Here is a 12426-nt window from a genome sequence, read left to right on the forward strand (position 1 = left end):
ACAATCATAAAAATGAAAACAGAATATACTGCTTTATACAAACAAAGTATAATATGATTTCTTATAAAATTTTTTAAAAACTAGTAACAAATTTGCTTTCAAAATTTAGATTAAGTCTAATCAACCATGAACCACAACATAACTTGAAAGTGTTATTTAAAAAAAAAAAGCGCCCTACTTTTCCAGTGTCTAGTTCATCTGACAAGCTACAGTGATAGTGAGAATGTACTCTTTTAGAATTTTATTGTTTAGAGCAGTATTTTTAAAAAATGTTTAGTTTTGAAGGAGAGAGTAACAAAGCATGAATGGGGGAAGGGCAGAGAGAGGGAGACACAGAATCTGAGCGGGCCCCCAGGCTCTGTGCTGTTAGCACAGACCCTGATGCAGGGCTTAAACTCACAAACTGTGAAATCACGACCTGAGCCAAAGTGGGACACTTAACCAACTGAGCCACCCAGTCACCCTGTTTATAGCAGTATTTTGCAAAGCATGGTCCATGAACTGTTTACTACCAGTCCTTCATAGAAATGAGACACTTGCACTGGAATGTAAATTGGCACAGTTTCATCAATAAAATTTTGCCACAAAAATAAACCCTGTCATTGATCTAAAAAGCGTCTCTAGATCCAAATTCTGGTGCATACTTATCTTGTCTGTAGATCAGTGACTGTCTGCAGACTGGCACTTTGAATTGCACTGATCTAGAATATTATGAAGGAATACAGAAGTAAAAAAAACAAAAGTGAGAAATAAAAAAAAAATGTGGACAAGTTCCAGAAAGTGAAAAGATATTTAGTAATATTTAAATCTGTGAAGACTCCACTTATATTCTATTTAGTGGAATTTCCTTAGTTTTGGAGAATTGTAAAATCTTAAGTAAAACAGGAGACAGTGAACTATACGAGGCAAAGATTCTTTAAATTGTTTATATCGGGCTTTTTCTATCACAGCAACTTAAAAAATAAAAAAGGCAGTACTCTGTAGGCAATTTTATACTGTAATTTGATAGGCAGAAGTTTGACTTTGAAAACAGCCCAATCTGGAGACCAAAAAGATCTTTAAAGAAAATCCTGGCAAAAAGCAATTAAAAGTACTTGAACTTCTTAGAAAAGCTGCTATGTTCCCCATATTAAAGATCAAATAAGGTGTCTTTATTCTTAACTTTATTAGTGTTTATTTCCACGCTTTTTAATTACTTTGTATACTTCTCCTCCAAATAATGTTCCACCTTTAAAAGGAGTAACAGCCAGCTTATTCTTAGAAGCTGGATTCATTTTACAGTCCTTCAGCCAGAGATATCGGCGACCTAAAGTGGCAGATCCCATGCTATGGGCAGCCATCTTTACTTCATCAAATGCAGCTTCACAAAGAAATGAGGCTGCATCATAGGTTTTGCTCAGAATCCCAAGTGCCTGCTGCATATGACTAGGATCTGAACTAAGGATTTGTGCAGCCTGACTGATGTCTGCCTGCAGAGCCCGAACTACAAAGGCAGTATGGGTTGCAATCTGCAATGCTGATGCTGCAGCTTCATATGTTCTACAAAGTACTAAGTCCAACTGTTTATCACAAGACTCAGTAGAAGCTGCCTGAATACCTACGGGTGGAGCCGCTTCAGAAATAAGCCCCAGTATTTCATCATCTACTTTTGGAACTGATAATATCTGTGCTGCCTCTCTGGAGGAAATTGGATACTTGCATGCCAATGAAGGCAGTTGCCTGTCAATTTGCTGCCACTCCTCTTCAATTACTTTTAAAATAGATTCATGGAAGGGAAAAGATAGTTCTGGGGCATCTATTATCTCATGTTGTGACTGCTTAGACATTTCTATGCCTAAAGTAGTGAGTGAGTGAGAGACAACAGTTTTGGCAAAAGAAGACATAACTTCAGATCCAGGTGTATTTTGAAATGCCACAAAGGAACCTGAATCCTTTTCCTCTACTGACTTTTCACTGAGTCTAGGGAATTTTCGTGGAGGAGACAGAGATTCGGTTTCTTGAAAATCAGATCGATCAATTCTCTTCCATCTGTTTTCTACATCCAGTGGGGGTGTAGAGTTTGAAGTCCCAGGCAAACTCCCTACCCCACCCTGGGCCAACAGAGAATTGACATAATCTCTGATTGCCTGAGCAAGTGGTGGAGAAATTACTTGTGAGCTCCCAGACTCTTCTAGTGCTTTCCTTTCACTGGAGAGAACTGACTGATCTGAAACATGGGACCCCTCAGTACACAATGGTTGAATTCCACTTTTCTCTCCACGGTAAATATTTTCTACTATATCTTTATAGCAAGTAGTGGTGGTTTCTTTAATCAGTGAAGGAGAAGCTGCAGCAGAGACCAACATGGCAGCGAGTTCATGCTGAAATGATGCCGAAGAACTTTTCTCTAAACATCTATCATGGCTAGACTTGGAGGAAGTAAACAAATTCCCTCCAGAGGCTAACTTCTGCAACTGTTCCCTGCCAGGCAAGGTTGTGGCAATAAGAGGTTCCCTAGGTGGGTCTCCCTTAGAAGTATGAACTTTCTTAGCTGCCTGTAGTTCAGTCCTGCCCAAAGGAGGACGGGTGGAGATTTCAGGAAAAGAAATACCCTGAAAAAATCCACCAGAGGGAGCAGTTGGAAGTTCAGAAAAAGGAACAAAATCCCTAGTGGACTTCACTTTCTTGTGTTCTTTCTTCTTTCCTGTAGAGGCAAAAGAGGCAGGAAGTTTAAGCATTACTTGTGTTTAAGCTGATTTATTTTTTTGCCTCTTTGCTAACATAGTGCTGTTGAAGGAAAAAACTATATTTCATATTCTGAACAACCAATCTGACACTCTGTGCCCTGGCAGGCAATGCTTATGGAGATATAAGCAATTTGGGTCAAATTAAATAATCATGAAATTGACGAACAAGTCATATGAATTAAAACTTTATAAATATCAAGTTGCTCTTATTATAGAAAGGTCATTGTTTCATGTACTAGTTAAAAAAAATACTTACTATGGTCAAATTTTCTTAAAATAGTCTACTAATAACATGTCAAAATGTTTGCTTTTCATAGTTGCCCTGAGATCACATTATCTAGCAAAAACTATAAATTTAAATGCCTACCAATAGAAAACAGAGATTGTATTGTAAATACTACCACTATATATTAATTGCAAGAAATAAAATGGACATATAAGTAATAAATTAGTAAGATGAGATCTCAATAGTATAACAGAATGGAGAAAAGCAAGTAATAAGATTTAGCATTATATTTATATACATTTTTAAAAGTTCAAAATAATATCATGTTATTAGATGCATATGAAAAAGTATTTAAAAATGGGTTGGAAAGATAAACACCAAATTAATGATAGCGGTTGCTTCTGTGTTGATAATACTTGGAAAGGGTAAGTGGGAAAACTTCACCGTTATTTTTAATACTTTATTCTTAGAAAAATGAAATAAGCCAAAAAATAATTTTATCTTCTTCATGGTTACTGTATCTTAGGAGTCTGAAAAAAATTACATATATTCGATTAATATCATTTAAAATTTTACCTTCTTCATTGTCACTGTATCTGTCAGAGTCATTACTTCCATTCTGTCTCATATTTTCTGCTGATGAAGAAATCGTTGGCAGAGGAGTTGACGATCTTGACTCTGTTCCCTGTTCTCTCAGTTTCAACAGTTTTTTCTCATATAGCTTTCTGGTTGTTCCTGTATGAAGGCAGAACTTGCTTTAATATCTGTATTTTCTTATTTAAGATCCTGCTCATCGTATTTACCAACATTAAAATGTTGCATTCATGCTTAACTTTTTTTTTTTTTTTAACGTTTATTCACTTTTGAGAGACAGAGATAGAGTGAGTGGGGGAGGGGTAGAGAGGGAGGGAGACCCAAAATCCAAAGCAGGCTTCAGGCTCTGAGCTACCAGCAGAGCCTGACGTGGGGCTCAAACCCAGGGACCGTGAAATCACGACCCAAGCTGAAGTTGGATGCTCAACCGACTGAGCCACCCAGGCGCCCCAACACTTTACTTTTCTAAACTTAAGTGATTAAAAATACCATATAAAGGATTCTTTTCTAAAATAGGTGTTTTGCTGAGATTTTAATACATACATGATTATGTTTCTTTTAGTAGCATGGAATACACAGATTGATATAAATCTTTTTTTTTTTTTTTTAAGTTTGAGAGTAAGCACACATGTGCGGGGGCGGGGGGGGGAGAGAGAGAGAGAGGGAGGGAGAGAGGGAGGGAGGGAGAGAGGGAGGGGGGAGAGAGGAAGGGGGGGAGGGAGAGAGGAAGGGGGGGAGAGAGAGAGGGAGGGAGGGGGGGAGAGAGAGGGGGGGGAGAGAGAATCCCCAACAGACTCCACACTGTCATGGTAGAGCCTGTCAAACTCACAAACAGTAAGATCATGACCTGAGCCAAAATAAAGAGTCAGACACTTAACTGACTGAGCCACCAGGCATCCCTGGTATAATCTTATTATAGATCACCTACTAAAGAGCCATGTATGACTGAGTATTTTTGATTGAAAAGCTTTAGACTTTGTACATTTTTCAGTACTATGTAAATAGCATTTGCCTTATAGAAAAAAATCATTTTTATAAACAGACTGCATTCCTCTCAATACTATGATAAAAATCCCACAAATCTCAGAGATTAATATGCCTATAAAGAGCCATTCAGTTATGGGTAAAGAAAAGTCATCTACAGTTTTTTTGGTCGAATATATTTTCATATAACATTGTGTAAATTTAAGGTGTTAAATCACATTTAGATATAAGTACTTTGTGATCAAATGACCTTTTATAGAAAATGTGTGCCACAAAATAGAAATTGTATACCAATTAGGCAGCAAAGTAAAATTGATTACGAACACATTTTTAACACATTTCAACATGAATGACAATTTAAAGCCAAAAACAGCTTTTATTTTCTATTTTACACTAACTGTATGTCCCTCTGGTTTCTTTTTCTTTTTTAATGTTTATTTATTTTTGAGAGAGAGAAAGAGCGTGAGTGGGGGAGGGACAGAGAGAGAAGGCAACACAGAATCCGAAGAAGGCTCTAAAATCTGAGCTGTCAGCAGAGTCCGACACAAGGCTCGAACCCACGGACTATGAGATCATGACCCGAGCCAAAGCTGGACACTTAACTGACTGAGCCACCCAGGCACCCCTCTGTGGTTTCTAGAAGATGAACAAAATGATGGGGTGCCTGAGTAGCTCAGTTGGTTGAGCCTCTGGCTCTGTTTCAGCTCAGGTCATGATCTCATGGTTCATGGGACTGAGCCCTGCATCGGGCTCCTCACTGGTATTGTGGAACCTGCTTGGAATTCCCTCTCTCCCACTCTGCCCCTCCCCCACGCATGTGCGCACACTCGTGCTCTCTCCCTCAAAACAAAGAAATAAACTTAAAAAAAAAAAAAAAAGATGATTAAAATGATAATACACTTTTTTTTAAGAAACAACACAGATCTCAAAATGTTACATAAGTAGCTGTAAGATGAACAGTTAGGGAGGGGAAAGTGGAAAGATGTTGTCAAAGGGTACAAAATTTCTGCAAGATGACTAAGTTCTGCAAATCTAATGTACAGAATGGGCTATAGTTAAGAATACACCTGAAACTTGTGAAAAATGTAGACCTTAAGTGCTCTCACTACACATTCAGACACAAAATAAAACAGTGAGGTGATGGACGTTAATTGGCTTGATCATGTTGATTATTTCACAATATATACGTCTACAAAAACATCAAGTTAAACGCACACACCATATAATACAACTTTTGTCAAGTATACCTCAATAAAGCTGGGAAACAATGAACAGCTGGTATACCAATATATATAATACGTACATTGATACACAATACACATATTTGCAGCATCTCCCTTTTGGAATTTTAAATGAAAAAATTAAATATCAAATATCTGTTAGTAGTTATATTCACAGGCTTATTACCAGCTATGTGGAAGTACTATGTTTAAAACAAAAGAAAAACATTCTAAATTCTTGTTTGCAACTTTACCTATAGAAAAAAAAAAACAAATCTAGAGGCACCTGGGTGGCTCAGACTCTTGATTTCAGCTCAGGTCATGATCTCATGGGTTTGTGTGATAGAGGCCTGTGTTGGGCTCTACACTATCAGCATGGAGACTGCTTGGGATTCTTTCCTCTCTCTCCTTCTGCCCCTCCCCTGCTTATACACATGCTCTCTCGCTTGCTCCAAAAAAAATTAAATTAAAAAAAAATTCAAATTTCCAGTGTTCAAAATTTTACATAACTTAGAAGACCAAAATAGACCTTTCTCATCTTGAGGTTACTGTCAAGACCCTCCAGAATTAAAGCAAAACCAGCCTTGCAAAATCACTGACAGTAACCAAATGATGGAAATCCAGTATATTAAGTTCCAAGTTTTCTTTTAGTTTGTTCTTTAAGGGATCATTCTTGAATTCCAGTCAGAACAAGACTTTAAAAATGTTATTTAAAAAAAAATTTTTTTTAAGGTTTATTCATTTTTCAGAGACAGACTGTGAGAGGGGGAAGGGCAGAGAGAGAGGGGGAAGGGCAGAGAGAGCGGGAGACACAGAATTTGAAACAGGCTCCAGACTCTGAGCTATCAGCACAGAGCCCGACGTGGGGCCCAAACTCACCGACAGCGAGTTCATAACCTGAGCTGAAGTTGGACGTTCAACTGACTGAGCCACCCAGGTGCCCCTAAAAATGTTAATTTTAATGATAACTGAAAATGGGTACTATGCTAAGAATTGATGGAGTTCCTTTTTTTTTTTTTTTTTTTTTTTTTAATGTTTATTTATTTTTGAGAGAGAGACGGTGGGAACTGGGGAGCTGGGGAGAGGCAAAGAGAGGGAAACACAGAATCCGAAGCAGGCTCCAGGCTCCAAGCTGTCAGCACAGAGCCCGATGTGGGGCTGGAACTCATGAACGGTAGTGAGACTGTGACCTAAGCTGAAGTCGGATGCCTAACCAAACTAAACCACCCAGGCATCCCTAACTTGAGTTCTATTAACAAATCCGTCACTAATTTATTAACTTGGATGAATTTGGCCAGCTGTGTCACTTCAAATTTTCCTCAATTGTCATGTAAGACTCCTATGTCTCACCAGGTAGCTGTGACATGAGCACAATATGAAATAATTTCAACAACAGAGGTAATCTTGGAGATTATCTAAGTTCATTTCTCTCATTTTATTTTCCTTATTTATAGTTAAAGAAATTGTGTCCTGGTCATATAAATGATTAATGACACACTGGTCCTTAGAACCCAAACTCTAACTGCTAGACAAGACAGGAAAACAATTTGGGGCACTTACAGAAAAGATAACTTGAAATCTTACCAACTTACCCACAATAGGACCAGGATTCACTCCATATTTCACAAGCTGATCCAAAAGATCTTCATTAGTGAGCTCTGTTACATCTAGATCATCTTTATCTTCTAGTCTGGGTTTATCAGTTTTCTTTGTGGCTTTCTGTAAACAAAGTCCGGTTATCATTTCCACATGAATTAAAGTGTTCACCTATTTTATAAGTCACACTGTATACAATATAAACATGCAAATTCACCCTCCAATTTATAGCTTTATTAGGCCTTAGCAATTTTATTAAGAGCAACTCATTATTTGAAGATATTTTTTAAGTTTAATTGTAACAACTCAAATTTTTAAACATTACTATTAAAAACAGTTTGGGCTTACCTATCTAAAGAGGAGGTGGCGTCATCAAAAATTCAAAAGTAAACAGCAAGGGTTTAAAGACTTTCACCCAGATAATCAGAGATACAATTTACTACTACTGACCACTTAAATAATCCTTAAAAATTTAAATTATTCTATAAGAGCTTACAACTTTACCATAAAGATATTTCTTAGTTATATTTAAAAATGATTTCCTTTAATTTAAACAAGCATATCAGAATCTATGAAACCCAGGTGAATATTCAGTACTTTAGTAGCCGGTGTCTGACTACGAAGGAAGTCAAACTTTTTGACTATCACCTCTTGGTACAGCTCTGTCAGCACATTTAGTTCTATATGACTGTTTCACTTAGAAAAGTTCAGAGAACATGGAACAAGCTTTGAGAGAAATTTCAAAGGAAGTTTTCAGCATAACTTAAGCAATGGCAGTATTTGCTGGAAAAATATAAACCTTCCAAGGTTAAACAAGAGAAGAAAGCAGAAGTGTGGGTGTCTTCTAGGGTTATGGCAAATAGCCCTACAAAATGCCTCAGTAACCCCAGAAAGCCTCAGAGAATTGAACAAGAAATAGCTGTTTGAATAATGGCTACAAGTATCAAAGTCAGTTTAGGCCCAAATTTCTATTTTGGGCAAATGAGTCAATACTGTATCTTTCAACTGCCTGACTCAGGCAGAGTATGTGACTCTTGTTCACGGGGTTGTGAGTTCGAGCCCCACGGTGGGTATAGAGATTAATTAAAAGAAAAAATAATGCATTCTAGGGGTGCCTTGGTGGCTTTGTCAGTTAAGTGTCTGACTTCAGCTCAGGTTGTGATCTCACGGTCCATGAGTTTGAGCCCCACACCGGGCTCTGTGCTAACAGCCCAGAGCCTGAGCCTGCTTTGGGTTCTGTGTCTCCCTCTCTTTGTCCCTCCCCTGCTTGTGCTCTGTCTCTCTCTCTCTCAAAAACAAACATTAAAAAACTAAAAATAAATACTGCATTCTAGAAATATTTTATGCAAAATGGTGAAAACCATAGTTGTATGGACTGCTTACTTTCAATGATGCTGAGGGGGAGAAAGAAAAATCAGGCATGATTTGGCCATGTATTAAAGAATTTCTATTTTTGGGGTGCCTGGGTGGCTCAGTTGGTTGAGTGGCAGACTTTGGCTCAGGTCTTGATCTCATGGTTTTTGAGTTTGAGCCCCACATCAGGCTCTCTGCTGTCAAGACGGAGACTGCTTTGGATCTCCTCTCCCCCTCTCTCTACCCCTCCCCGCTTGTGCTCTGGCACTCTATCTCAAAAATAAACAAACATTAAAAAATAAAAGAATTTCTGAATGAAATCTTGCCATTTGTAACAACATGGATGGAACTAGGATATTATGTTAAGTGAAATAAGTCAGTCAGAGAAAAAGTATCCCATATTTTCAATCATATGTGGAATTTGAGAAACTTAACAGAAGACCATGGGGGAAGGGAAAGGGAAAAAATAATTTCAAACAGAGAGGGAGGCAAACCATAAGAAGACTGTTAAATACAGAGAACAGGGTTGATGGAGGAGAGGCAGGGGAGACAGGAAAATGGGTGATGGGTATTGAGGAGGGCACTTGTTGGGAGGAGCACTGGGTGTTGTAGTAAGTGATGAATCATGGGAATCTACTCTCGAAGTCAAGTGCACACTGTGTGTTACCTAACTTCACAATAAGTTATATTTAAAAATAAATAAAAAAATAAAGTTATAGGATTTCCAAAAAGTAATTTTTTAGCAAAATTAAAATTTGAAATATTTTATATAAAGCAAGATTATGAGAAATTATTTTTTAAAGATAACTGCTAATAATAATGATATCGATTCAAGAGAAATCTTTTAACTAAAAAATTGCTGTGAAACTGATGGTACTTTCAGAAAGCTTTAATACACATATTGTGCTAGTTTAGGATCAAGCTCAAATCTTTAAGCAACTTACACATTGATATCAAAAGTTGCCAAGAATCTAAGAGTTTATACATCATAGCCTTGCATTCTTTAAACACTTTTTAAAAATCAAATAGACCAAATCTTGTGTTAGTGACCTACTTGAATTTTCCAAAAAAGTGTGGACAGGTTGGGAAGAAAAACTTCCTTGTATAACATACTTTTAAATAAAAGAAAATCACCTCCCACTCTAAGAATGTTCAAATTCTACTATCAACAAAACATTCAAAAATTTTAATTCTTACAGAAGCCTGAGGTTTTCAAGAAATCTCTTCCTTTGGCACTCACCAGTTCCACCTATTTTTTTTTTTTTTTTAATTTTTTTTTTAACGTTTATTTATTTTTGAGACAAAGAGAGACAGAGCATGAACGGGGGAGGGGCAGAGAGAGAGGGAGACACAGAATCAGAAGCAGGCTCCAGGCTCTGAGCCATCAGCCCAGAGCCCGACTCGAACTCACACCGCAAGATCGTGACCTGAGGTGAAGTCGGATGCTCAACCGACTGAGGCACCCAGGCACCCCAGTTCCACCTATTTGTAAACATACTTTATCTTCTCCAGAAAAACTCCTTGAGCAATAGTCCCTAAATCTGGCTTGTTATCAAAACCTCAAAACTTCTGGAAGTTACCCCTATTTTAAAGTCTTAACCCCATTCTGAGATCTAATCTTGGGCCTGAGAATCTGTATTTTAATGTGTATCTCAGGTGTTCTGGATGCAGCATTTAAGAGGGTAGCAGAAAGAAGAGGCACTGTCATATTCATAATGTATCCCAAGCATCTAAAATTTAAAAAGGACTGACAAAGGAGTAGGTAGTTGATAGCTGTTTTCTTGAATGAATTAATGAGTGTCATCTGGGAAGGGAAAAATAGGTCATTCTTAAAAACCCATTTCTTATTAAGAAATAACAAAGACTTGGGGTGCTTGGGTGGCTCAGTCGGTTGGGCACCTGGGTGGCTCAGTTAAGTGTCCAACTTGGGCTCAGGTCATGATCTCACAATTTATGGGTTCAGGCCCCGTGTTGGGCTCTGCGCTGACAGCTCAGAGCCTACAGCCTGCTTTGCATTCTGTGTCTCCCTCTCTGTCTCTCCCCTGCTTGTGCTCTCTCTCAAAAATAAATAAACATTAAAAAATTTTTTTAAATAACAAGGGCTTATCAAATCAAGCAGAAAACCAACTCTTAATATTTTCTTAAAACATAATGAAAGATTACAGCTGTACAAAGAAATCTTGAGGCCAACAAACCAGCTTATGCTAAGTCAAGCAAAGCAGGAGTTCATAACAGGCTACCTGATTTTTATTTTTAATTTGTAGGGAGAAAAGTTCCAGAAATGTAATGCTATTTAGAAAAAAAATTTTTTTTAAACATTTATTCATTTTTGAGAGACACAGTGCAAGCAGGGGAGGGCAGAGAGAGAGGGAGACACAGAATCCAAAGCAGGCTCCAGGCTCTGAGCTGTCAGCACAGAGCCAGATGCGGGGCTCGAACTCACAAACCATGAGACTATGAGAATTTTATTCCTTTAAGTAAAATCACATACTCTTAGTTTCATTCTAGTTAAAAATACTAGGTACCTAGTATGTGCCAGGCACTGTTCTCCAGTTTCTTCCCAACTACCAGATGATCTCTAATGTCTTTTTCAACTTTAAAATCCAACAGTTCTTTGATATCACCTATGAGCTACTATTATTTTCATTTTTTTAAGTTTTAAGTAGGCTCTATGAGCAACGAAGGGCTTGAACACATGACCCTGAGATTAATAAGAGTTGCATGCCCTACTGACTGACCCAGCCCGGAGCCCCCAGCTACTCCTATTTTTAAATTTCTACCATTAGTAGCAAGATTAGTATAACAATAATTATTTTTATAAAATAGATTCTACTGAGCACTTAGTATGTACCAAATTGTGTTCTGAGTACCTTCCTTACATGTATTATAGAATCCTAAAGATCCTATGAAATAGATACTAACACCCCCATTTTACAAGAGAGGAAACTGAAGTTCAAAGATGCACAGCTAACTCTAGCAATATAGTAACATTTGAGCAAAGTATGCACACATCACTTTCACAAAGTTACCTCATCCAATTCTGAAAAAAAAATATTATGGTAACATTGTATTGCTCTGGCGCTAAGTAAACACAAAAAATTTCAGAAATCACATGTTTTAATAGGGGTCAACTGCTGAGCACTAGACACCTTAACAAATTATCTCTTGTAATCCTCAATTAAGTAGCTACTAGTAGTTACTAGATTATTCCTATTTTCCAGGTGAAAATTGATCTGATAGGCAATGTTCATCGTTCAAGAAGGTCCTCTGAATAAGTGTCAGAGCTGGAAATTTAATGTACTATATAACTCTGATTCAGAAGTCCACACTTAACACCTTATTGTAGACTATGGTAGTCAATTTATGATTTAATTAACATACTTTTTACTGTTGTCCTCCATGTCTTTAAATATTTCTTAAGAATTCATGATCCACTTGATCAGACCATTCAAGAATGCTATGCTCCATTAGATTCTAAATAGCTACAACTGCTTTGCGCCTTAGAACAAAAAGGCAGATTGCCAACTTTTTGAATGTTTATTTTTCTGTCTGCAATCCAGGTAATTTTAACACCTAAAAATGCTGGTGTCATCAAGATGCATAAAATAAAAAGTTTAAAAGAAAACTAAAGCCAAAAACCAAATTTTGAATATGCTAATATTTTTGTCATATCACACCAAATGAATCTAAGAAACCATGGCTATGGCTGAAATGGAAAGGGGTTCTC

The 12426-nt window shown here is 37.4% G+C and overlaps 1 protein-coding gene across 6 annotated transcripts in view; it reads right to left on the reverse strand.

The window, feature by feature from the left end:
• The window catches only part of TMPO (thymopoietin), a 31106-nt gene that overhangs the window by 14362 nt on the left and 4318 nt on the right, over positions 1–12426 (reverse strand). For 5 of the 6 annotated variants that reach the window (XM_058741701.1, XM_058741700.1, XM_058741699.1 and 2 more), the window contains exons 2-3: positions 7343–7469; positions 3529–3687 (exon numbers count right to left, since the gene is read on the reverse strand). In XM_058741701.1, the coding sequence (XP_058597684.1) occupies positions 3529–3687; positions 7343–7469 (286 nt within the window). Of the gene's footprint in view, positions 1–707; positions 2684–3528; positions 3688–7342; positions 7470–12426 lie in introns of those variants that run through there. The other variant, XM_058741696.1, reaches the window with a different exon arrangement.

The sequence above is a fragment of the Neofelis nebulosa genome, chromosome 8 (assembly GCF_028018385.1).
Source record: "Neofelis nebulosa isolate mNeoNeb1 chromosome 8, mNeoNeb1.pri, whole genome shotgun sequence".
Taxonomy (NCBI): Eukaryota; Metazoa; Chordata; class Mammalia; order Carnivora; family Felidae; genus Neofelis; species Neofelis nebulosa.